A 27,947-nucleotide genomic window follows, 5' to 3' on the forward strand; every position below is an offset into this window, starting at 1 on the left:
AAACTGACCCTGCTTCAGTTCATCAGGTGATACTGCATGAGGAGGAGGAGGGAAGGCGGGGTCACTGTCTGCAGGTATGAAGGCTGCCGCTGACATCACCTGCTCTCAGCACCGAGTGAAGCCTCGTGGAGTGAGGTTCATTCATGCAAATGGAGCGTCTCCAGGTGTGGGGATTCTTTGGCCTCATCGTCCTCAGCGCTGCCCAGAACACCACATACAGGTAAACACATACACAGGTAAACACACACAGGTACAGGGAGAGCCACGGAGAGTATTCTGGACAACGTATGGGTCTGTGGGAGGTTTCTTTTCTGTCAAAAGTCTGGTATCTGTTTATCTTTACATGTCGCTAATGTCTATATAGCGAGTTTGCTTAACATAATATGAAAGACATCGTAAGTGGTAAAAGTGACAAGGTATCACTCACATATGTTGAATTTAAACAAGTCACAGGTAAATGTTCTTAATCAGTCATAAAAAAGGATTTGGTGTTAAATATCAACTAAAAGAGAAAGAAAGTAACACCCTTTTGGTGCTCATGATCTCATGTCGACATTTATTTATATGAAATATTATAACGATATATCAAACTTATAACAATAAGTAACTCAAAACAATCTTAATGTATTTGTAATTGTTGTACATGTATTATTGTATTATTTAATTGAAAAGGCAACAAAGATAACTTCACAGAGGTTTGGCACAGTTACACTACCACTCTATTTCAGCCAAAGTAAAACAAACAGGAGGAAATAGTGCATTTGGTGGAGAATATTTTCAGCGCAAGATTAATCCACATTGGTGTATTTGGGGCAGCAGGACGGTGTTTGTGGGACTGAGTCAAAATCAACCACAGTGTGTATTCATGATGTGTTTTTAATAGTTTTTGGACAACAATGGAGCACTTTGGCAAAGAGAAAGATGATAAATCAGGCTTTGATACACACATAATGCTTATTAGTAGATATATTCGCTGTTGGTGTTTGTTGTTTGTTAGGATTTCTTGACAAAAGAAATATGTAGAATATCAGCAAACTTTTCCTTTGACATATGTGATAAAACTGCTTTTACAGTAACACTTAGTTTCAGCCAAAATCTAACTGTTGCTTGTACTTAAATGCATTTCTTCATGTCTTTTCAAATTTATTTTCTTTTTGTCTTTTCTCACTTTACCCCTCTTGATGATTTCTTTTTAGCTGATAAATGGTCAGTTCACCCAAATTATAAAAACATGTGGTGGAATCTTGCCATGCAGATTGTTTTGGTTTATTTGTCCAGCTTTTTAAGATATTTGTCTCCCACTGCAAAACAATGGCGATTAATAGAAGTTAGTTCATGATGCTCAAAGAATTGACACATGACATTTAACAAACTAAACTGCAGCATGTGTTTCCAGACACAGTGTCCTTGTCATTCTGGATAACACACAGATTTCTCCCAATTAAAACTGTTTATGACCACAGAAGATCTATTCTTCCACCAGGCCTCTCTGTGTGTTTGTGTATCTAACTTTACTTGTTTGGTTTTTCAGCCCCAACCCTACACCTACCTATCTGCTGCTCGCCCCCAAAGCCATCTGTCCTGGAGTCCCAACATCAGTGTCCATCACCATCCTGATCACCTCGCCAGTCACTGTGTCTGCCCTCATCATTAATGGCGGCCAGACTGTGGCCTCAGACTATGCTACAGTTGAAGGAGGTAAAATCTTTTGTGTATCATCAACACATTAAGAGACTGTCTTCTGATTTAAATTACCTTTCAGTGAAAGTAATTGACTTTAATACCAAATTCTGTTTCTAAAGGTTCAACCAAGCTGCTGACTTTGCCACCTGTAAGTATGACATGTCTTTATTCAAAGCTCTCAGGTTTTTAGCATCACTAGAGGTGTTCTATGGCATTGTTGGTCAGTCATCCACTTCGGTCCAGAGAGAATTATATCTTAACGGATAGATTGCCATTAAATTTTTACAGATGTTGATGATCCCCAGAGGATGAATCCTAGAGTCTTTGGTGATCATCTGAGTTTTCATTCAGCACCATCATCAGGTCAAAGTTTTACTTTGTCCAGTATTTTGGTTTGTGTCCAGATACTTGCAAAACTTTGGCATTCAAATTAGCCTCAGCTGATGTATGTTTACTGCTAATTAGCAAATGTTAGCATAGCAAGCTACACTAAGATGGTGAGTGTGGTGAACAGTACATCTTCTAAATGTAAATATGGTCATTATGTACATTTTAGTATGTAGACATTAGCATTTAACCCAGAGCACCACTGTTCTTACGCCCAGCCTGGCAGAGCTGCTAGCTTGTTACTCTCTATAAAGAGGTATCTGTATGTATGAGGAATCTGTAGGCAATGGTACAAGATTTTGGTAGCGGAATTGATTGTACTCCGAATAGTATTGACCAGTCATGTTTGAGTGGGTTTTGGTTGTCTGCAGGTTAGCAATTAACGCCATCCAGAGAGCAAAAGAGGTAAAACGCATCGGCCAAAATGCTGTCTCGGAACCCATCGGCTGACAACTATTTAGCTTTTTTATTAGCCTTTTTCTAATTTATCGGCCTCCATATCTGTTTACAGAGATGGTAAACATGTTGTCTGGACCTGTCTCAAGTTGCTAATTGAATTGTAAACAATGACCGGCACATGGAAGAGGAAATCTTGGTCCAAATATCCACTGGCTACACCAGATCTTCCAAAATATTGGCTGTTACCCCAAGAGTGAATTTTTGTTTCCTAGGATAGCAAAAGAATGGCTCTCTTATTCTGTCTCTGACTGGCTTACCCTGACACTCTAACCCTAACCTTAATTAATCCCATCCCTCTTGCTTAAACCTAACCAATCCAACTGAAGAAGATAACGAGTAGGTAGAGTCAGGCAGGTCATTCCTTCATATATTTAGTATTGGGAAAGCTGTGCTCCCAAAGGCTTATCATCGTCAGTCAATAGCCGATGGGTTCCCTGATTGCTGGCATGCCTGCAGATTCTTAAGGCCTTTACATACTGAATCCTGTTTTTTTGTACATGTTTTTAGGATGAAATCTTTTTGTTGCGAAAATTAGCTCCTTGGCTACTCCCCTCTCTCCCTGTGTCTTGCATTTTTTTTAGACGTGCAACAATTTCGAAAAAAAAAAACAGATTCAGTGTGGAAAGGCCTTGTTAAGACTTGTTAACAGACACATTTCTTTTTGTCTCAGATTCTTCAGATTCAGTTTCACTAAAGACACATGTACTGAGACAGGATATTTTACCGCTGGAAACCTGTCTAATGCAATTTGTAATTCACTGGTTTTGGCCTCCCTACCCCCCTCGGCAGCTGTTTACTTCACTTCATGTCCAGCTCTGCAGAGGGTCCGTTTCTGTTCATTTAAAGACTTTTTCTATGGAAACTGTTGGTTTAATTTTCTTGTTTCGGTGAGAAGATTTCTGTTTCTCTTAATGAAACCACAAACACTGATTTCCTGTTTTCAAATCAAAGAGGAGAGAATTTTCCTTGAAGTGTAAAACTAATACTTTTGAACAGAAACAGATACAATAAAGTAAAACTCAGACAGATGTTGAACAGAGCTGAAAGCCTCGTAAATTAAATCAGGTTGGAGTAGCTTCAAAACAGATTTCTACAAGGTCCACTCAGGTTTTAGGTATCTCAGATTGTCATTAGTGCATAGAATAATTGTCCTTTAGTGTATATAAAGGCGATATCCCACCCCTTCCAGTGGACCTTGTTTTGGGAACAATATGTATGGTGGTCAACGGCAAGAAATCATTTTTTGATCAGTTTGAATTGTGCCATAAATTGCACATGTAGTGTTTGTAAAATTAATAATTTTGCAAGTGAGACGGTCACAGTTTGTTGTTCAACTGGTGAAATATAACACTGTAAACATTTGTACTTAGAGAGGCTTAACAGCCAAAAGTCATGTGGGTGACATCATAGCTTACTCTCTCTGTGAGCTATGATGACTGGGTGTTTCATACCGAGATATTCTCACAAGACAAACACGTTTTGCTCATTCCTTCAGCTGATACAAGACCAACTGTTGGAAAAATCACATCAGTCAAGATAACGTTACATTCTTACCAAGGTAACGGCCATGTTGGTGAAACTTAAGCACAAACTAATTGTACTTTGACAAACTGTGACTTTCTTGACTTTCTTGACTTGCAAAATTATCTTTTAAATAGACAAGCATCATATTTGTATCTCCAAAAAATTATTTGTTTCTCACCACTGACTACCATATATTTTTTTTCTGAAATAAGGTCCAATGGTGGTCCACTGGGAAGGGGAGGGTATTCACATCCCTATTAGTCTTTCAGTGTCTGCCTCACAAACATGTCTCAGAGGTGAAATTAATAGTTGAATAAAATCTCAACAGCTAAATGTTGAACCCCTGCAGATCAAAGGGAGCGAGTACCCGTACACCCTGGAGGTCAAAGGTCACACAGGCAGTGCTGAAGTTTTCTTCAACTCAACAGAGCTGCAGTTCATCCCGAGTGGCCCCTCCATCATCATTCAAACAGACAAAATGAACTATCTGCCCGGGCAGCAGGTGAAGATCAGAGTGGTGTCCATTCGCCCAGAACACCACGGGAAACCCTTTGTGGGCCCTGTGGACATTATCATCAGAGTGAGTTTAACTTCAATATACAGTATACATTATTTAACTCTCCAAATACACTGTATAGATATTCTGCTTATTTATATTATTTATGTTGCAGCCTATCAATCATCATCAAGTTTTTTTCATGTAACTCTCACAAGTCTGAGTACCATCAAATTAAAAATCTTAAGGAACAGTTCTTCCAAAGACAAATGTTCTTCTCATACAGCCCACAAAAATCAAACTTAAGAGCAGGTTTAATTTAGTATTAAATACAAAAAAAGCCTAATATCTACTGCAATTCATCTGCCAATGAAACAAAACCATCATTTAATAAATTACAAATGCACCACAGATACCAGCAGTAACTTCACAACACAAGATAAATTAACTATAATAAATTAATTATCATATCATCAAAATCACTAAAATAAATAATTTCCCACATTTTTGAAATTATGCAGTATTTTGTTAAGGTATTATTTATCATAAAATGTGCTCATAGGAAAATTTATTAGTTTTGGACAGTCTTTTTCAGGTTGACAGTTTCCAAGTCTGTCCTGCAGAATTTTTTTCTTGATCCAAATGCTCAAAAGTGTTTCTTTGCTGACATGATTATGTCACTTTGTTGATACACAAACCTCTATTCAAATGATAATGAAAAAAAACATTTATTTTTGTGTAAAATATTCCTTTAGGGGTATATAAGCAGTCTGTTGGTTTAATTAAACTCTTGTTGTGATCAGCAATATATCACTAACTCTGATGAATGTCTTCCTACTCAACATGACTATAAAAAATATTTTTTAAAAAAATGCAAAAAGTATTTTGTGTTAGTTGCATAACTGTTCTCTTTCCTTAATTACAGCATAACTTAACTTCTCTCTCTGCATGTTGCACCTGATCCAGGACCCGAGGGGCAACCTGCTCAGACAGTGGCTGTCTCTGGACAGTGTCCTCGGGGTTGTGTCCAAAGAGTTTCAGCTGTCAGATAATCCACCTCTGGGTAAATGGACCATTGAAGCTACTGTCGGTGTAAGTCTGCTGCACTTCACCCAGTCCAATAAATGTACCCTACAGGAAGCATATGATGCTTTACCTTGATATATAATGTCAAAATGTCAGATGTTCATATTAAATATGGCCAAATAATAAGGTGAGCATATGCAGAAGCAATTCCTGTGAGCAAAAACCTCAGTTGTTAGCCTCTCTGAATACATTTAATAATTTCAGATTTTCAAGACAAGCTATTGAAAGCCTGAAACAGAATATAAGCCTTTTGTTAACACAGAAAATGTGTTAAAGAGCTGCTAGGAAGTCCTTACTGTACACTGTCCAAACAATGGCGGCATCATAGCGTGCCAGCATCCCAGTGACAAAAGAGGCTTGATAGGTGTGAGGTTTAACATAACAGCATTGTCCTCTAGTGTGATTTATATTACAACATACAGATCAGCAACCTTTTCTATTTAATAACAAAGGCATAACATGTCATTAACAATAATTTGCCCTCCCTGTCATATGTTGGCTGATCTCGTCCTCCGCTCGGAGGGTGAGGAGCTCCAGAGTCTCAGTTTTCCCAGTTTGCGGATATTTTCATCTGATGTTGTTCTTCTTTTAGTCAACTGTTAACTGTCACTAGTTGCTTTTTAAATCTCCCATGGTGGGTGGCATGCATAACATGTTGTCAAAATGTCACATCCGTTGTCCCATCCTGCCGGCTGTGCTGTTTATACAGACTAAGTTTAAGCACTGTCTCCCCATTTCATGATTGTACTTTTTAAACAGAATAGTGAGGTCTACGGATGAGACTCATTTATTTCACATCCCTCTCAAGAAATATTATAGATATAAGATTTATAGTTTGTCCTGGTGGTTGCACCAGAGCAAAGGTCATGTTGTTACCTAAATCAAAAGTATTTGCTTTACAGAATGTTACAAGAGAGAAGTGTTTCAACGTGGCTCATTATGGTACGTCATGTTTTTTTAATGTTTTCTCTGACCTATACTAAACCTTTTTTTGGTGCAATGAAAGCTGGATGATTTTGGTAGAAATACACTTTTTATCTTTCCTGTACTTGTCACATTTCTGTCCACTTCAACAGGATGTTAAAGACATTATGATATTTTGTTTTGTCAGCTGTTCACTCTCTGTGTGTTTGGTTGCAGTGCTGCCAAAGTTTGAAGTTGTGATAGAAGCTCCGTCTTTCATTTTTCATGAGGACACTCTGTTGGGCACCATCACAGCAAAGTGAGAGCCTTGGTTTCTTTGTTACAAATTCAATGCCGTTGTATCACTTATATTTATATGTTTGTGTTTTCATCCTCAGATACATGTATGGCAAGCCTGTTCATGGACACATGAATATAACGTTCCTCCTGAACTCTTATGAGGTTTATAATGAAAACAGAGAGGTGTGTCATTTTGTCTAAAGCTCCTAAATGTGATTTGAAAACAGACTGTGGAACTGAGCACAACTGCCTTTTGGAAAAACAGCTGCATTTAAATTGTGTTTATTGTGTAAAAATTTAATATTACCTGTTCTTCTGGCTAAATGTTAGGTAAGGTTTTTGTCCAAATTTGTACTGTATCCAGGGCTTTTAAAAAAGAGTAGACCATTCAAGTAAGTTATTAAGTGAAAGTTACAATTTTTTTTAGCAATCATTATTTTGTTTTCTGGGCTGTCAGATAATAACGTTTTACAAGACATCCCCTTGACATTTGGTGAACTGAAATTGACATTCATCATTATCAATGTCACTTTCCTGTCAACTGATAAATATTGTGTGATCAATATATAAACTGATGACAAGCAAATGTCCTCAATGACATCACTTTTGCTTTGATTTAGATCGATGGCACCGCAGACTTCATGTTTGACATTCCCGACGACGACTACCACACAATGAGTAAAAGAGCTCTAGAGATGATCCATGACGAATACATGGTTGACGAGTGTCTAATAATTGTGGCTCATGTGACTGAATATCTGACAGGTAAATCAGTTTTTACCTCGAGGCTTCACTTATTCATGAAACTTTTATTGATAAGTAAGGGAAGACACTGAGATCATGTCCTCTGTACTGTTTGTGGGATTTTAGGGAGAGTTTTAATTCTACAAAGTGAATTATAGGTTTTAGCCAAGCGGCAGCCTCTGGGGCTGAAAAATAATGAGTGCCAAAAACTGCAATTCCTCTAATGGCCACTTGAGACTGGCTCCAAGTGCGAGTATATCCCATAGACCCCCATGTTAAATTGGTCTTGTGTTGTGGTAATGGGTTGGACTGAAGTTAGACTAAAGGTATAACACAGAATTGATTAACAATTTATACAATATGCCTTAAATCATAGTCAAAACAGGGCGGGGTCAGAGTGACCCCAGAGGACAAAAGGTGTATAGCAATCGGGAGGATATTATGAAGGTTAAAGCTAATTTCAATAGTCATGACAACTGTACAGTGGATGATTTTATTTAATTTTTTTATAACTTTATTAAGGCCCAAAGTTATGCATATTTAAGGGCAGGGCCACAGGCAAGCTTACTTACTGACAGTTTATAAATTCATCAGCCTTAAAGTCAGTAAATGTACAACAGACTAAATGGCTATTTAGATGAAAGCATTACTGATGCCTGGAGTTATTCTATATAGTGGAATTTGTGAATGAATCATATATCTCTAGTGCTTCTCATTTTTCAGGTCTCACATATAACAGCACAGCAAAGGTGTCTTTGGCAAAACAGCGATATAAAATTTCCTATGATGGCTATCCCCAAATATTAAGACCTTCTTTGAACTTTGCTGCCTGGGTAAGAAAAGCAAATATTTTTTTTATAGTTTGAATCCAATTTTTAGAATATTTTAAATTTTCTGCAGTCTCCATTTCCTTTTCTTATTAAAGGTAAATTACTTTATTGAGTAAAATGTACAGGGATAATTAGGTGCAAATTAGCTAACTGCTAATCCCAGCGCATTTATATTAATGTTTTCAATACATTCTTCTACAAATAACCAAACATACATACATTTCTTACAATGATCAAATTTGGTAAGGACCTCTTATTGCACATTTTGTGCCATATGCAATACAGTTTATATTGCTCTGTATTTCTATATAAAGAATGTAAATTTAAAAAAGCATGTTGTCATGGTTGTCATGGTTTTCTTGATTTTGCAGCTGAAAATATCTACATACAACGATCAGCCACTGTCACTGGAGGATCAGCAAAAGACCGTTCAAGTGTCAGTGATGCAGCGAAAGCAAAGGCAGTTGTTCTGGGAAATGGACAAGGAGGAAGAAATGTTGCCTAATGCATCAAACATGTCAAACCTTTTTGGGATGCTGCATCCCCGTCCAGAGATGCTCTCTGAAGAAATGGAGTTTCCTGTCCCTGCAGACGGGGTTATACCCCTCAACATCAAGGTCATGGATGATACAGAAATGCTCACAATTGATGTAAGATTATCTTTTTATCACCTTAAAACCTGTTCCTCAGTCCGACAGTATTAATTGAAATATTAAGCTGTGCATCATCCACATAGAAGGAGCCATGTTTATTGATTTCTGAAGTCAACTGGAGCCAATCGCTGCATCCTCTGATTTTCTGGGATCCACTTTTTAAAATCAGCCAAACCTTTGCTTATTATTAACATTTTAAAGTTGACTAAATGAGCCACACACAGCTGCTTTTTAAGTTCTATGTGGATTTTTTAAAACTCTAATAGTGCTATAGAGCTGTTTTTCCAACGAATTGGTCTCATTTTTGATGAACACATGCACAAGGTTGGGCATGTCCACACAGGTGATGTGTGATGGTACACATTCCTGTCAGTGGTGTCCACTGATCTATCATTAATATGCTTTTTGTTTGTTTGTTTTTAGGCTTATTTTGAGGACAGCCATAACACTCTACAACTCTATGTAGGCTACACATCCCCCAGTAACTCATACCTGCAGATCCAGAAACCCTCTATACCTCCAGAGGTAAATATGAGAAACACAGTATCGTATAGTTAAAACTGTCTTGTTGTTTTATGTGGGTAGCATTACGCAAATATTGTCAGCAGTAAACGTGGGATGCACGTTTACTTATATGATTAAACGACACAATCCATAAACATGTTATATTACAATATTCTCTTCTGTTAGATTGGTTCACCCCTCCAGCTGCACGTTGAGCGGAATTTTCCAATGACTGAGATCCACTACATAGTGAGTGTGACATAATGACACTCAAAGAAGCTTCATTTGTTTAAAATATTGCATTTACTTAAATTACATTTTATTCAGTCTCTAAGACGTTTGTTTAAGTTGCTTAAGTTAGGTCCAACTGTAAAATAAACTAGTATTTCTAAGAATATCTCTATTTGTAGAATGCTTTCATTTTGTCATATTCTAACATAAATTATTTTCAATTTTACACTGCTATTTGTTTTTAATGTTTTTACAATGTCTGTTTAACACCTTGTGCGGCACTTTGTCTCAGTATACTTTTTAACAGCATAGAAATAAAGAATTAAGGACACGACTGTTATTGTTTGAAGGTGAAGTCCAGAGGTCAGGTGGTTTCTGCTGGGAAAAGCTCTGCTGATCTAACTCTGGTCCCAGAAATCACCTGGGCTCCTCTGGCCTGCATTGTTGTCTACTGTGTGGATCCTAGTGGCGAGATTGTCAACGATGTGATGCAGCTACCCATTCCCCTAGCTTTACAAAACCAGGTGATATATTGTCTCATTGTTTTAAATTTTTGTCTGATTAAGAAAAAGCAGAGTGATTTTTTTGGTCACGCTGGCAGTGTGATTCTGAGTATTGTGAGTATGATGTGCTATAAAAGTGGTAAAAGCGCTGGTGTGTAATTCTGTGTGATGTAATGATGTGTATGATTGGCAGGTGTCTCTGAGCTGGAGCGACACTATGTTGATGCCAGGTGGCGATGTCAAACTTAGGCTCAAGGTAGCGGAGCCCGGCTCTCTGGTTTGGATCTTGGTGGTCGACAAGGCGACAAAGTGGAAAGGATCATACAATGACATCACCAAGGAGAGGGTGAGAACAAAGCCTGAGTTGATGCGTGCCTTGTTCACATGTGATGTAATGGTGTGGCCATTAAAATAAGTCAACTAAGGTTCATATAAATTCAACGTGTGTTAGGACAGCAGATACATTCAGTCAACTTTAATCTCTAAATATGAGGGGAAATCTTAAACCCTATTAATCTGCGATACTAAACTATTTTCAATTAAGGGATTCAGAAATTACCTGTCAAGAGTATAGCTTTTTATTCTTGTGATTCAATTATTAATTCCAAAAACAAGTGAAGCAGTTTGCTGTGACTTGCTGTATTTTATTTTAATTGATAAGGGCGATGCAATTTAACATAGTTACAATATAGAGTATGAGACTCATGTATTGCACAGATTTCACAGCTATTCACATCACGTGTTCCTAGTTTTGTTAAGGCAGTTAATTGTCATATAAGCTTTGTCCTTCACAATAGACCATCCAGTAATCGTTGAATACAAGAAGCTTCCTTAACTCTCCAGGGTCCTCTCCAGTTTTTCCAACAGTTAACAAGCTATGTTTCCACCCATATTTTTCCTATGAAAACCAATCTGCCAACCTCCCGCAAATGTATCAGTTCAGTGTTGACCTGAGGCACCATGAACTGTTTTTGCCCCAGCTCAGTCAAACAGGTTTTAAACAATAAGTACTCTTTTTGTGTGTGGGTCTGTTTTGTTGCTCTTTGTGGGCTGCAACAGTAGCAGATCTGAGGATGCCGGTGTTGGTTTCACAGGTGCTGAAGGAGCTTAAGAAGCACGGTGTTTCCAAGGCCGACGCCTACTCTGACATGATGATAACGGGCGATCCATACTCTGTCTTCAAGGTTAGCCTCCTCAGAGACAGTCAGTTACAATCAGTATTGTATTAACTTAGTGTTTTACTCAGGAAGAACAGTTTCCGTCAAAGCTTTATTATGCCGCAGTCGTGCTTAATGCTTTTTAAACGTCCTCCCTGCTTTTTAATTTTTACAGTTCTTTACAGTATGAAATCAGCAACATATAAATTATCTGCTAGACATTGTCATAACTCGTACACAGACAGATTTGCATTATCCTCGTAGAAATGATTTAATCGTTACGATGGCAGTCCTCCAAATTAAATGACAAAATACATTGTGTTTGCCCTCCAAAACTGCACATACAGTGAATCAACATACCAAAGGTTTTCTTATTTGACACAACTATGGTAAACATTTGGATAGCTTTAAGTGCATGACCTGGTTATGGTTATGGAAAGATGGTGTTCGTGGTTAAAAGAAACCAATGTTGATATTAAAAGAATCAGAATTCCTGCAGCCACTGAATAGGGCTTTGTCACTTGAAAATAAAGATGTGTCATTTGTACCAGTAGGAATGTTGACGTAATGTACTATAATCCAGCACTTTATGCTCTGACAAGTGAATTGTGTTACCTCTGTAGCATATATACTCGGTAAAGCCTAGACTTTGACTTTGACTAGACGTCAATTACTGCGTGTTTTTTTTCTTTTTTGCCCTTTTTTTGAGCTCGTCTTTGTGTTTTTTTTGTGGGTGTTGTGGTTTCAGATGCACAAAAAAAAGGGTTCTGAGAATTATGAAAAGTTCCTTTTCAGACAAGAAGGAAATCATACTAACAGAGCCACTCAACTGCATTATGTATAAATGGATGCTTTCCCATCATTGTGTGAATTCAGAAATTAACCATTTTTCGACGGCTCATTGTTTCTAATCCCCAAACTCATTTGTCCAACCGCCTGTTAACCTGAAAACAAATGGCCAGTGCTCCGAAAGCCCATTTCTCCAAAAATACACATTCCTCTAAAAAGATCATTAGACCTTGCGGGATGCCGATTTTTTTCCTGTACTATGGTGAAGGCATAACCTGCCCTACTCTGCCCATAATTGGCTTGTTGGCTTCATGGAAATGAGACATTTTTCAGGTTATTAGGGTTTTGGAATAATGGGCTATCAGAACAATGGCATGGCACTGAACTGAATGATGGCATAAACTCAAAGGTCTCACTGAAATACCTTCACATTTTCTTTACACTTAAATGTAGTCTGTGGCTGTTGAAGTGTTGAAACTTTTAACATACAAAAAAATTCCATTTTGAGACAATTGTGAAGTGAAATGTGTGTTTTTCATGCAGACATGTGATCTTGTGGCATTGACTGATGCCAACTTAAACATGATGGAGCATCCAAAGCGTAAGTTTTACATATTAACATTAGTCAAACCATTTTCACAATCACTGTTTTGATTATTGTGACGAATGTGCGAATACAGCTGACACTTGTCTTCTAAGCAGCAATGGAGGAAGAATATGTCTTGCTCCAGACAGAGAGTTCACATATGGACCAACAACCACAGCCACGAGAGCGCTGGAACTTTCCAGAGACCTGGATATGGACCGACATCAACACAGGGTGAATCAACATCAGAGACATGCATTGTATAATAATAACAAAAACAGAGTTTGGTTTTTGGTAAGATTTGCTTTAAAAGTTGAAGGTATACTATGCAGGAGCTGTCAGTAACTGCTTGTAAACGCAACAGTCACACTTGCACTGCAAGCTACTGTACTACTGTAGGAACAGTACAAATCATGCAACCATGCTGTAGTTGGTTTATCACCTAACATTTGTTATTAACTTGTGCCTACGGCATTCAGGCTTCAAAAATCCTAAAAGCGGCATTCATTTGCGGAGATGATTTGGATGAAGAGGATAGAATCTGAGTTTAGCTGAGAAGGGACAGAGAAGACAAACAATTCAGCAGCCACATTCCTAAATCTACCCTTCTTTAAGTCTATATAGGTTTACATTAATTACACTAAATAAGAGAGTGACTGCAAACTACACCTTGCAGATGATACCACTGTTTATTCTTTTACAGCTCAATAAGTAAACAAGGTCACAAAGCATTTAAACCTATTCAGAACACAACAATGATGCCTTAAACTGTCATTACAAAATATAGTGAGGAAATTGCAAATATTGCATGGATGTCAGTGGCTCCAAATTGCACTAACAGCAAATTATTATTAATATGAAAAAAAGCTAAATACTATAAATAAAACCATATAGCAAACAGTCTGCAGCAAATTTCATGCCCACTTCATGGCAATAAATCATACAAAAGCCAAAAGCAACACTTTTTCTTGGTCACCATTTTAATGTGATAAACACACAAAAAAAATGTTTCTGTTTTTTTTTTTGCAGTTATTCAGACTCAGAAGAAATAAGTCTGACTGTACCAGACAGCATCACAACTTGGACAGCCACCGCCTTTGTTATGTCTGAGAACCTGGGCCTGGGCATCGTAGAGAAGCCTGCAGAGGTACTTACATCAGTGCTGTTTCAGTATCATTTACTCCTCTGTCCTTTGATTGAAAGAAAATGCAAGAATTAAAATAGCATTAGTACTGCTTTTATTTGATAGTACAAACATTATATATTGTCTTGTAAGTGATGTTTTCACCTGATGAGAGAGAATAAAGTTTCCATATGATCTCCCTGCAGCTTACGGTGTTCCAGAATTTCTTCCTGTCCTTGAATCTGCCGGCCTACATCGTCCGAGGAGAGGAGCTGCTGCTGGAGGTCATTCTGTTCAACTACCTCCCGCAGGACCTGGAGGTCAGTCTGCTTCTCCTCACACAGCTGGGCTGGAGGACAGAGGAAGGTCTCCAAAACAGCTTAATTCTCACACAAGATTTAATATTGTAGATGTAAAATGACAGAGACTTGATCCATCAGGAGTCAGTATGTCTCTTTGTTTGGACCTTTTACTCGTACCAGCCCCCCACACCTCCACTCCAATAGAGCCTGCTAGTGTTTGGGAAATCTAAAAATGAAGCTCAACTTAAAATCTACCTTGTAGGTATCACACTCCTCCTGTAGACTTGAAAGGTGGATTAATGGTCGTATGAGCTTCATCTCCAAGAACTCCTTTTTTTCCCATTAGTTTGGAATGGCAGTGTGATGAGTCTCAACAGCTGTTATTATGCAGACAAAGCTTTAGTATGTTTCATATTAATGTTTCTGCAGTGACGTAGTATATGATCTGACTTTGTCATTAGGAGATTGATAATACTGTAACATAGCTTTGGTTTTCAGGAACTTACAATGGCAATTTTTTCTGGAAATTAGGTTGATAAAACAGCTATTATAATACAGTGTTAATTGATTTTTTTTTTATGAAAAAAACCCCATTATTTCTGATGCAGCTGTTCATCCTCTGGCTCATTAAACACTTTAACACCTGGATTAACATTGTTTTGTTGTGCTGCTGTCAGATGCCTAAGCATTCATAAGCATTTTAATCTCTGAAACCTGAGAAAAAATTTTTAACATAGATATCAAAAGACATAAATTGTTTGTGTGTGTTTTTTGTTGTTGTTGTAGTTGTTGTTTTAACCTCTTTCTTAAGGTAATTTTCTTCTTTTTTTGTTGTTCATTCTGTGTTTGTTCTGTTTAGGTTTGTTTGCTTATTTTTAGGGAATTTGCTTGTAAATATTTCTTGCAAATCTCTTATCTTGTTTAGTCGCTTATTGCCTTCATTCCATGTTTTTGAATAAAATCCAGCCAATATGCTCAGGGTTTAAAGGGTTAACCAAGGGGGTCAGCTCCATCCAAGCTTTGAACTGTGTCAGCTCTCAGTCACTTAACATTTTCTATGTAGAAAATGACTTTTACTTCCAGGACACACGAAATAACTCTCACTTCTAAACTGTAGTTTTCACTGTGGGAAAAAAGTATCATAAAATGTCTCAACTACTGTTTAAACTCTGACAATGACGATAAAGGCATCCTGCGGGTTATCTTTAATCTTTAAATCCTCCAACACATAAAAGCTTCATTTTTTTTTAAAGACCTCATCAACTCCCAAGAGAGCTTAAATTTATGTTTTAATTTGATATTTAGTTTCAACAACATGCTTCTTTTATCTCCTCCCACACTCTTTGTACTGTCGAACTTCCATTTAATGTGATCTGGGTGGATTCTTCTTCTCTTCTTTGTTGCCAGGTCATGGTCATTGTTAAAGACAGTGACACCTTTGAGTTTGTCTTCCCGGACAATGAGGAGCTCTCCACGCCCAGTGTTCGTTATGTGTCTGTGGAGAGCCAGGGCGGAGCGTCAGTCCTTGTTCCCATCAGGCCGCTGGTCCTCGGAGAGATCACCATCTCTGTTAAAGCCATTTCATCTGACCACACATCAGACCACGTGAGCAGGACGGTGCTCGTCAAGGTGCGGTGAGAAACTCACACAGGGGAAGTCAGATCCAGGGAGGTTTAAATGATGTGATTGTAGATGAAGAGTCCCAAAGTGAGACGAATTAGAGCAATTTAGGTACATTTAATAGTATTACAGTAAAAATAGGTACATAATCAAAGATACACTCCATGATTTTGTTTACCCAAATCCCAAAACACTGTCTTTTTTGTGTTAATTCAACAGCATTAATAGGCAGCATTTAAACATTTCATAAATGGGTTATTATATACTTTAATGTAGTTGTAAGGAGATTTGAGTTTTCAGTAATGTATTTGACAACAACTATCACTCCTGTAGACACCAGTACAAGGTCGCTGCTGTAAACAGACAGTAAATGACTGTATAATAAAATCATAGACTGTGTAAAATAATGGACGTAGCTACCATTGGTTTTTAGATTCCAATTGGTTTGTGGATTCCCGTTTTGAAGCCTGGATTTGGGGATTTTACCGTCACCATCTTGATTTTTTAGGGGGCCAGAAGTAACCACATTTGGACAAGAGGGAGGAGGAAAATAACAATCATGAAATAGTTAAGAGGATGAAATTCTCTTGAATCACACAACAAAAAATAGGATGGAATGGTATTTATCCCAAGGGAAATTGCGCAGCAGTTGCAGTTAGTTGGAAGAGAGAAAATAAAGCCAAAAAACCCCCAACCTGAATATAAGTGATAAAATATTATCACTAAGGAGCAAATCCAAAATGTACACAGTGCCAAATAGTAAGCAGTAAATAATAGGATAATAGTACAGATGCAAAGATTTAAGAAAACTCAGGCGATCTCATGTTTTCTCTTCTTCTTTCCTAACTTGTTCATCATCTAGAGGTTCCTTCTGGAGCACCTTGATTCCCAGATTGAACTGCTTGATTAGTGTTTCTACATTTTTCTTAAATCTGAGGCTTTTAACTGAAAGTGACAGAAGCTGCAAAGTGAGAAGTCAGAGGTTCAGCGTCTTGCTCAACAACACGTCACCGGCAGGGAGAGTTGAAGCTGTCAGATTGTGTTTATCATAGCGTCTGTCAACCTGCTGCAGCTCCAGAACAAACTCTTCTGATGTGCCCGCCCCCGTCATCTGCTGCTCCACTGTAACCCAAGAAATCTTGATCTTGTTTTAAAAACTCTGCCTTTCCCAGAAATATTACTCATGACCTTTGTTTATGTGTTGTGTGTTCATTTTTCACGGCTGTTGATTCTGCAGGCCGAAGGACTCGAGCAGTGGTTTTCTGCCTCGCTGCTGTTTGAGGTTTCTCCATCACAGTGGAGACTTTCCAGAGAAGTCTCATTCACCTACCCGCCAGATGTTGTGGAGGGCAGCGAGAGAGCGTCAGTGACTGCCATCGGTATGTAAACACAGCAAAAAAAACAGAGTCACAACCTGCTGAGAAACAGATTGAGGCTCAGATCACTTTAAGTATCACACTGAATAATATAATTAACAAAATTTGATGCCTAAATTAGACAAATTAAACCTGCCCCATTTGTTTATTATTCATTAAATGAATATAGTGTACACGACTTGAATCTGATTTTTTGGCCTATTATGCTCAGACACAATGCATTTAACAAGCACTGCAATTGACACACTTTCTCTGAACATCAAAACTGATGCAGGACATGTGTCAAAGTGGCGGTATTTGATGAGTTAGGATATGAGCATGTTGGAGGAACAGGAATATCAGTGCAAATATTAAATGGTAACCCATTTAATAGATGTCGATGTATTTCAGTCTGGACAAAAGTGCAAGAACTTCTGACTGTGTGCTTAGTTGCTTTATCAGTCATTTTTTAATGACCACATGACTGAAGTTGGAGGAATTGTCTATGTTTAAGTTAAATGAAATTATTATGTGAAATTAAAGGTATTAGGTAGACAATATTTTGCTCTAATTAAAGTACTACGAGTCCTCTTTGATATATTGAGAAATAAGAGATTGTTAGATTAATGTAAATTTAAGCACAAGTGGAGTTTTTCCATTATTTTAAAAAGTAAACAATTCAATATTTAACTCTGTTTTTTTGTTGTTTTTTTTTCACACAATCTTACAAAAACTACATAAATGTCATAGACTTAGTAGTACAATTAAATATAGCAAATTAAAGACTAAACAGATACATTTATAACATAATTAAAGAATATACAGTACAATGATAGCAAAGAACACAAGTAACACTATTGGCTTGCTTGGATATCGATTTAGATTACTTGACACAAACCTGCTGCTTGTCACACATATGGAAGCCAGCATGTTTCAAATATTAGACATGTGTGTGCTAAACAGCATTGATTTTAATGAGCCGAGGTTGTTCCTTCATGTTTGGTGGGACACGCGTTAAAACAGCTAACTGTGCAGGAGGTTAAATGTTGCTTTTCCATGTAACAAGCTGCAGGCGTTCAACATGAAACACACATGTACAACACAAGCTGCAGCACGCTGAGCTCATACTTTCCTGTACGCTCAGGTGGTGGACACAGAAGATATTTATAACAACAGTGAGAATCAGCGTTGTTGTGATGTTAAAGGTTAAGTGTCGTGTCAGCAGCGAGGACAAAACTTGTGATGGAGCAGCTGGTTGTAGATCTTTGATCAGTGGAAACATGACTTCACACAGCAGGGACATCAGATCAGAGCTAAATTTGGCCTCATGATGCAAAGTGTGCAGGTGAAATTTCAGAGACGTAGCCTCAACAGATGTTTCCCAGACTTTATGCAAATTTATGAGATATTTTGATAACCCTCCTATGAGAAACACATAGAGGACTCATGACTGAAAATAAAATAAAATCATGACTGAAACAACATTCCACTAAAGTTTTAGGTCTGTTTAGCAAACATTAACTCCTCTCCTTTGTGTCTATTTTGTCTGGTTTGATGAAGGTGACATCATTGGTCCGTCCATCCAAGGCCTGGGCTCTCTGATCCGGATGCCTTACGGATGCGGGGAACAGAACATGATCAACTTTGCACCAAACATCTACGTCCTCCAGTATCTGATTGTCGTGGGAGAGGCGGACCAGGCAACCACAGACAAAGCCACAGAGAATATGAGGGAAGGTAAAATGTATCTCATTAACATATTTATAACCATTCTGAAAAGATTAAGGCAAGTGTTCACACTGAGATTTATCACCAAAAGTTTTGGTAAATTTTGAGACAATGAGTTCTTGGTTTCAGACAGAGGTATATAAAAGAAGCTTGCTGTCACTCATTGATTTTATTATTTACTTATATATCTAGCTATATAAAAATACTTAATTTGGGTCAAGACTCAAAGAGGAATCCATTAGGGTTTCCGGGGGCGGGGGTCCAAGTAATGCCTTATTTGGAAAAAAAAAGTGGGAACTAGCAAGATTAAATGTTTCTGAAAGCTCTGCAACAGACATAAAAGATCGTAATGATGTTTACACATAGTTATACCTCTATTAATCCACACTCAGTATGTTGAGTCTGTGAATAGACCCAGGCTCTTCCTAATTTCAGTTCAAAGTTTAGCAGAGTTAACTATTAGGTTAGAAGTTAAATAAGTTGCAGCTAAGATTAGTGGAGAACAAATGGATGAGGTACAGTATTTATTGTTAGAAGTCACTTTTGTGGAGGTTCGTTTTTCATCATGGGTAGGAGCCAACCTTGTCTTAGATAGTGAGTACACGGGTGAGACGTGTATAAAAGAAGGTCATCTGCATACGGAGATCATTTATGTTTTTTTTCCTTCCCTGTTCCTTCCTTGCCTTTAAGTTCTTCCTCTTTACACAAGCAGATAGCCAAATAAGAGGGGAGAAACAGGACAACCCTGTCTAGTGATTTGTCCATTTGTATTGACTGAGACGACCAGGGAAGCAAACATTAATTTAATCCAAAGCCAAATTTATGTATAATAAAGAGGCAGAATAGGTGTCGATACTTTGTATCACTGTATAAAATATTTGTACACACATCCACAAGAACCAAGAAAACGTCCTGACTGTTGTGTCACCTGTTGTCCTTCTCTCCAGGTTTCGAGCGAGAGATGTCCTATCAGAGAGAAAACGGCTCCTTTAGTGCCTTCGGAGACCGAGACTCATCTGGAAGCACCTGGTGTGTTATAAAGTAGTTCATACCTGTAGCAAGAAAAGGACGCTCCTAAGAAACATTGATAAATAAAACTCCATCTCTGCAGGCTCACTGCGTTCGTGCTGAGGTGTTTCCTGCAGGCGCGGCAGTTCATCAACATTGATGACCACGTGCTGCAGAGAGCGGCAGCCTGGTTAGGAGCCCAGCAGGAAGCTGATGGGAAACTGATGGAGCCAGGTCGGGTCATCCACACCGAGCTCCAAGGAGGTCTGAACGGACCCGTCTCCCTCACTGCCTACGTCCTCATCGCCCTGCTGGAAGACAGTGACATCAAGGTGAGACACCATAAATCAATCAGACTTTATTTGTATATTGTAGCACCTTTCATACAGGTAAGTACAATTTAAAGTGATTTACAGTTAACTGACAAGCTGCGGATACAACAATGTATACTATATAGCCCCTTTCACACATGTACTGCAAACCTGGAAATATCTAGACATCACCCAGAGGAGTTGAATGTGAGAATGCAAATGTTGTAATCCGTTGGATCGACCATTGAACGGACTTTATCCTTCAAGCTCCCTCATCCAAAGTCTGTGCAACATCCAATGGAGCTCATGTGTGAACAGAGCAGGTAACTGTCTAGAGAATTCACAGCGAGCGAGTGAGTGTGTTAGTGACGTTTCTATCATGATGCTTGCATGAAATCGGGCTTTGCTGGGCTCAGGCTCAGTGTTGTAGGCTATGTGATGATCTCACAAATCGCTATTCACTCTGACAGCCATTACTGTTCTTTTTTTTTTACTGAATCTGCGATTGTCAACTAATGTGTTATATTTCTACTCTTTTGTCTTTTTCTCTTTTGTTTAACTGACGTGTTCTAAAGGGATCTGCGTATTATGAACATAACAGAGCACAATGCAAATTAAAATAGTTATTTCTTATAATGACATGCAATATTTATGTGCAATTCTTGCTTACACAAAGACTACGAGCTGCCAGAGGCAGGTGTGGATTTTGTTTGTACCTACAGAAAGATCAGAGCTTCTAACATATTGATCAGTGCGGTATTATATGTAAATTTCCTTCTGTGAACAGTTTCCGCATAAATTTGTTCTGCTCACGTTTCATAAACGAGACCCAATGTTCGCATCTGATTCATTGGACATTGTGCAGCGTTCATATGTGAAAATGGTTTATGTTGGCAGATGAGTAAAAGACATTTGGTGCAAAAATACCAGATTAAGTTTGCGATTATTCAGAAACGATATCTCTATTACAGAGTTTGTCCACCAGAGAAAACTGACAAGATGATTTTATCAAGAAAATTTGTTTTTTAATTCCTAATCCAATATATCATCTGTAAACATGAGATTAAAAAAAAGTATTTAAATAAGAAACATTTCAGGCTCACAGATGTTCTCTGTGTATCAGGATCAGTATGGCAGCCAGGTGTCTGAAGCCCTGATGTTCCTTGAAACTCGTCTGGCTATCGGTGTCTCCAGTAACTACAGCCTCAGTCTGCTCACCTACGCTCTGGCTCTAGCCGGCAGCTCCAACGCTGACAAGGCACTCGGAGAGCTGATGGGACGAGCTGAGATGAGCGGTATGATGGCTGTGTGTGTGTGTGTGTGTGTGTGTGTGTGTGTGTGTGTGTGAGTGAGTGTGTGTGTGAGTGTGTGTGAGTGTGTGTGTGTGAGTGTGTGTGTGGGGGGGATATGCAGAATTATACAGAATGGCCTATTTCAGAATAGTGTACTGTATATTATATTATTGGATTATAGTTATTGATGAATTGATGTGTTCATCACTGTAATGTTGGAGCTGATAAAAGTGGAGCTAATTTTAATTTTAATATTCTGCTGGGCAGCTTTTGGATTTACCCCATGGTTCAGTAATATTCTAATCACCATGAAATACTCACCACTTATTCGTTGGTTATTTTTTGTATCATTATCTAAGACGGTTGCAGAGAAATTCAAATGCACGTTGTGGAATAAAACATACAAATTTATTTTGCCTTTGTTGTCTTTTAAAATGTCAAATAAATCATATCTATTAGTGATGCTTGTATCTCCTCTGTCAGTAGATGGCCTGCCAATGTGGTCCTCCCCCGACAATGGCCTGTCGTCATCGTGGCAGCCTCGCTCTGCAGACATTGAGATTGTGGCCTATGTGCTGCTCGCTCAGTACAAACTGGGTTACATTGCAGAGGGCCTCAACCTCATGAAGTGGCTCAGCAAACAGCGGAATTCCTATGGAGGATACGGGAGCACTCAGGTGAGAGACTTAATGTCAAAAAACATCTAAACCAACAGTGAGTGTATCAGTTAACAAGTAGTGTGTCTTTAACAGAGCTAGATATATAATTCTTCCTCTTTGCCATAGAGCTCCATTGTTGTCCAAAGACTATCAAAAACACACCGTCCTGCTGCCTCAAATACTCACCAGAGCACCAAATGTGGATTAATCCACCGCTGAAAATAGTCCCCAGCAAATGATCTCCTTCCACCATGTTTGTTTCATAAAAACCATAGTGACCAGCTGTTTTAGGAAATTACTTTTTACATATAAAACTATATATTTGTGTTTTGAAATACTTGTGTCTTCAGTAGAAGCTAATGGGCTTGAAGCTGAGAGCCACAGACAGGAAGTCAGAAAGCACTGAGAGACAGACCAACACTTTGTTGTTTTTGGTCATGTCATGAGATTTATTTGTTTTCTTATTGGTTAAACTGCATCCATGTAAAAGCATCAAATCCTGTCCATGTCACACCAGCAGCAGAAGTTTGTGGTTTTTGTGAGATCAGAAGGACGCTGTGGCCGTCTGAGCATGTGGTGACTAAAGGACGGTTAACCCACGCATGGATACACACAGACACACATGCGCAAACATGCATGACAAGGAAATAAAAAAGATCTACATTAAATATTATGTCAGTTTTTCCAGTTTTGCTGCAAGATTTTTCTCAGGCTTTGTCAGCCAAAAATAACTCGATTTGTCTACATGCAAAAGGGCAGATATCAACACCCTCGCGAAACGACGTAGGTGTAAACAGGAAGTCAGCAGTGAATATCAAAGCAGATGTCCATCAGCATCTGAAGTGGGCAGATGTATGAATCATGTTTCCTCCCTCAGGACACCATCGTGGCTCTGCAGGCCTTGGCCTTGTTCGCAGCTCATGGCGGGTCTCATGACATTGACCTCAGCATCAGAGTGGACACCCACAACGGGACCAGTGCTGCCCACTTCTACATCAACCAGGTCAACTACCTGGTCCTCCAGAGCCAGCCGGTAAATCCACACCATACATATTTATAAAAATCTGAAAGAAAATCTGTGTGTGCAGTTCAGCATCTGCTGATGATCAGAAACTGTCAATAACCAATGAGGGCTCAGGTCACAGAGAGGTGATGCAGATGTGTTAATGACATGAAACATGTTTAGTTCCAATATCATTGTGATGAGTCCACTGTTCTACGTGCCAGAAGTGGAGCTAAATCTGTTTGAGTTGTCCTGATTCATCCTTTGGGGAGCTTGACCACATGGTTTCAAGAGTTTGACAGCGGTTCCCAGACTTTTTGGCCCTGTAAGCTCCTAAAATGAAACATGGCTGACATTTTCTCAGAAAGTCAAGTTGGAATACAGTCAAACTAATTTGTCATTTGTTCACATTCATTGAAACGCAACCCATAAAGTGTGTATAACCTATTGAGGCAAAAAAAAAAAAAAAAAAAAAATAGCTATACTGTTGAGTTTAAAAGAGAAGAGTAAAAAGTACAATATCACATGAGTAAAATAGATTACTGTAGAACACAATAATCTGGAGGCTGAAATTTGTCTCATGTTTGCTTTCAGATTGAACCAGAGAGGGAGCTGAACCTCCAGGTGACTGCAGAAGGTCGAGGACTCGCCCTGTTTCAGGTACTACAAAAGTTCAAACTGCAGTCCAGTTCAGTTTGATTCAGTTGGTTACACGTTAGAACAGTTATTTTTGCGTTTTTATTGTCAAATGTTGTGGATAATACCAGTAGAATCCATTCCCGTTCTTTGCTTTCCCTCTGTTGTGGTACTTAGCACAGTGATCTGGTACTGAAAGGCCAGCCCACTCCCATTCTGAATTTGTCAAATAGCTCTACTCTGTCAGTGCTTTTGGTGTAAGTGCGCAACCCCAAACCTCCCCTTTTGCGTGCACATGGAACACTGTTGAACGGCGTCAGGTGAGAGCGCAGCCAGCAGGAGCCTATGTGGTGTGCATGAATCACATCAAGAGACGTCAGGTTGTAACATTGCCAGTAACAATGTAATATACGGAGCACGAGGGCACTTATAGTGCAGGTGGGAGGGGTGTTGGATGGGTCCCATAAACCTGGACTTGGATTCAGGAGTCCTGTGTTTACTTCCTGTTTTAATGTGTTATTTTTTTCTACACCCTACCATGTGCATATTTCCCCTAATCCAAACCATCTTTGACTGTCCACTGATAAAGCTGCAACATGTGATAAGCTGGGATGGGAACGTGTTCAAAAGGCAGAGCTAGAAACGCCGCAGTCTTTTGATCGGTCAGAGAGAATCTTAAGTCTTGCTGGACAAGAACTCACACACCCAACTTTTTTAAATACTACACTGATGCCACAGAGACTGTTAGCACTGTAGCCTGTTCTTTTTAGTCTGACAATGTTGGCAAGCAACCTTGTATTGTTAATGTAACAGGAGATTGAGTGATGTAAGAATAAGATACCTCACAGACATAATATACACATACCATCCTGACCAGTAGAGACAGACAGATACAGAGCAGCTCTGAGGTGAGATGGTGTTCATATGTCTGAAGTCTCATTAAAAGACTAAGGCAAATGCAGTGAAAATATCATCCGTGTTGAGTTGCAGCCTGTAGTGATAATACAATTACTTAAATGTCAAGTTCAAAGTCAAGTTTATAACAACACAAACCACAACCCCCTGCTATCTGTTTGCTTAAGGGACATTTGATATTATTTTTAATAATATTTTTTGTTTTGCCCTCTGGTTATGTATTATATTATTTATTTTCCACGTGTTTGGAGTAGAGTGCACCATATGTGCACTTGAACAACTGCTGCAATCTGACCCACAGTGACCTCTTACATGATTTTGTTCAACAACATTGCAATATTTTGATCCAGTCATGGATTTTTTTAAGTGAAATAGTATCATAATCAGTACACCTGGTCTGTTTGTGAATCTTCACATCAACAACACGACAACTCTTGTATTCTGCATGTGATTTTTAAGAAGCTTGTTCCTTGTTGAAAACAATCCAGTTTTCCTTCTACTGTAAACGCAGCTCTTCTTCTACTTCAGCTGAACGTGTTTTACAACATCAGGAATGAGTGGCCAATGAGAAAGAGGCGATACGCCACCGAACACGAGGCGTTTCATCTATACATCGAGCTGTTTGACACAGAAATAAACTCAGCACATCTGTACATCTGCAGCAGGTGAGCAGGTTTCTGCCTCCTCATGTCGGCATGATGGAAGTAAATTAGCAACATAACAATCAACAGCATGTGTATGATTTCTGTCAAACCTTCATTAATAAAACACAATCATTTAAGTCAAGAGGAGAAACAATAAAAACACCAGATGTGAACTTGAGAACGAGATTACGCAGAAATAAGTTAACTTTTGAAAACAGTTAGTGTGTAGATATCAATTCAATTTTTGAAATTTTATTTAAATTGAATATTAATATGAAAGAATTCACTTAAAATAACTTGTGTTTTGTAATGTATTTACCCGGTAAAATTAGGCAGCTGGTATATTTGTGCAACACATTTTAAATTTGTACTGCTAGCAATTCACATATGTGCTTCTTTCAGATCGGAAGAGTTTATTTTATAATGTATGATTAATATTTATAATGTAAAAATGTTTAAATGAAATAAATCTAATCTAGTAATGTTTTATATTATAGATGAATCATAAGAAAAATCATAAAATCATCTGAATTTAGTATTTATTATAGGTTTATATTTATTTATTGATAATGAATAATATGTAACTGTTCATTCTAATTTAATAGATACATTTTTTTTCATTTTCAATGTAAATTGCTTTTTTTGAGCAATTTACGTTCAACTAAATGGTAGATGAAATACACATAAAATTTGAAGAAATAAAAAATTAAACAATTTCAGTGAAATTAAATAAAAATGAATTATCAGCAATTAATTATCAACTAAATGTTATATAAAACTAATTACAAAATACAAATATAAAATAAAACAAACAGAAACACAAATATTACAATACATAGTTTATAAAAAATCACTAGAAGTAGCTGTATGACTTAAGATTGTGTACTGAGTTTTATGCAAAGAAAGTTTGTTCTTATATATACTGTATCCACAAGTAACTTATTAAATGTATACACTTCAATTCCTTGTACCAACTATATAAAATGTTTTATATATGTTGTACTCAGAAAATATAGATATCTAACATCTACATATTGTTCTGCAGTTTGTCAGAGGCTCTGGGTCTGAATGCGACGGGCATGGCCATCATGGAGGTGGGTCTGCTGAGCGGCTTCAGCTTGCTGCCGGACGTCGACCTGACTGACAAGGTCATAAAGAAAGTGGAGACCGAGCCAGGAAAAGTCATCCTGTACCTGGATTCTGTAAGATCCAGTGATTTTTTTTATTTCATTTTGAACACTTTGCAATCTTTCTGACTGAGGTGTAAAATGTAAAATGTGTTTCCAGGTGACGACAGAAATGATGTGTGCACTGATCCCTCTGGTGGTGGAGTATAAAGTCAGCAAAGTCAAGGAGGCAGCTGTTTGTCTCACCGATTATTATGAGCCAAGTAAGAAGTTTAACATCACTATAATCTTCACTTGTACATTTTATGCTATTTTATGCACTACTACTACCACTTGTTTTCTGTTGCTAAGCTAATTGTAACAATCTCTTGGCGGAGATACAGGTTTCCAAAAGTTATGTGCAACATGTTCAACTTTTCAGTTATCTATTTGCTTTTATGCAGTTTCTTTTTCTTATCTTCTGTCTTTGTGTTGCGGCCTTCGTTGCTTTTATCACAAAACGCTTGTTTTATTCTGCACTTTTACTGTCTTTAGTTGTGTTTTTACTAAGTTTATGTTTCATGCTTTATTTTGTGTTAATATGCTGCCTTGCGGCAAAAGAATTTCCTTTTGTGGGACAAAAACATGAGAACTAAACTGAATTACACGATATTCCAAGCCCCCAACTATCTGGTTAAGAACTAGTCCCACCTGTGACTCCATGATTTGGTCACATTGTGCTCCCCGCGCAAACCTAAGCGAAGGATCAAAACATGATTTTGTGCCCACTGATTGCAACACACAGACCGAAGAAATTTTCAAAATTTACACAAAGTGGCTTTTAAATGACTGAAACCATTTGCAAAGTATATACTATATGTAACAGAAATGTAGGGTAGACTGATGTGGAAAGTTTGACCTCTGACCTTAACACCCTCACTCTCAGGACGGAAGACGGTGAGGATTTATAAATCAGAGTGGAGGGGCACGATGTCCGCCTGCTTGTACTGTGGTGACGACTGCAGCAAATGCAAACCAGACGATCATCATGGCACCAGCGTCATGACAAACAGCAGCCAAACCATCCAGGTGATCAGTTTAACACCTGCTCTGCTCCTCCTCTTCCTCATCACCGTCTTCGGCATGTAATGTATGTCCAACAAATATCTCTTCAGCTTTTTAGATGGATTTAACTATTTGTTGTATTTTTTAAATGCATTGACTATAGTCCCTGGGAAACATCATATAAATGGTGTTTAACCTTCGTCAACTAACATGTTTATATTTTGGGTTGGATACTATGTTGTTGCTGTAGTCTGACAAGAAGTTTGAATGAGAATCTGTTTGTGGTGGTAGCTGACGTGGGTTGGGGTAATCGGTTTGTGCGAGTTAGACCTAGCACTGCTGCTA

General features: G+C 38.2%; 1 protein-coding gene across 1 annotated transcript; it reads left to right on the plus strand.

Moving 5' to 3' along the window:
* The first annotated feature begins 91 nt into the window (after positions 1-91).
* On the plus strand, positions 92-27,947 carry cd109 (CD109 molecule). Its single transcript, XM_042503708.1, has 33 exons — positions 92-220; positions 1,532-1,698; positions 1,803-1,831; positions 4,403-4,633; positions 5,516-5,641; positions 6,538-6,577; positions 6,776-6,857; positions 6,937-7,021; positions 7,459-7,603; positions 8,306-8,415; positions 8,784-9,062; positions 9,489-9,590; positions 9,756-9,818; positions 10,151-10,324; positions 10,497-10,649; positions 11,398-11,487; positions 12,793-12,850; positions 12,949-13,069; positions 13,865-13,982; positions 14,165-14,278; positions 15,668-15,889; positions 17,118-17,259; positions 18,796-18,972; positions 19,911-19,992; positions 20,075-20,303; positions 21,406-21,577; positions 22,061-22,251; positions 23,111-23,266; positions 23,831-23,896; positions 25,316-25,452; positions 26,477-26,633; positions 26,719-26,821; positions 27,484-27,947. The coding sequence occupies exons 1-33, from the start codon at positions 144-146 to the stop codon at positions 27,684-27,686; spliced, it is 4,401 nt and encodes a 1,466-aa protein (XP_042359642.1). The 5' UTR covers positions 92-143; the 3' UTR covers positions 27,687-27,947.

Source organism: Plectropomus leopardus, chromosome 16, assembly GCF_008729295.1.
Source record: "Plectropomus leopardus isolate mb chromosome 16, YSFRI_Pleo_2.0, whole genome shotgun sequence".
Taxonomy (NCBI): Eukaryota; Metazoa; Chordata; class Actinopteri; order Perciformes; family Serranidae; genus Plectropomus; species Plectropomus leopardus.

What these genes read in the sequence shown, in the direction of transcription:
- cd109 (XM_042503708.1), top strand. Translation starts at nt 144, where the DNA reads ATGCAAATGGAGCGTCTCCAGGTGTGGGGATTCTTTGGCCTCATCGTC. An exon ending in ATCCATACTCTGTCTTCAAG is followed by an intron (nt 11,488 to 12,792) that starts GTTAGCCTCCTC and finishes TTTTTCATGCAG; the next exon opens with ACATGTGATCTTGTGGCATT. An exon ending in GACTCATCTGGAAGCACCTG is followed by an intron (nt 19,993 to 20,074) that starts GTGTGTTATAAA and finishes CCATCTCTGCAG; the next exon opens with GCTCACTGCGTTCGTGCTGA.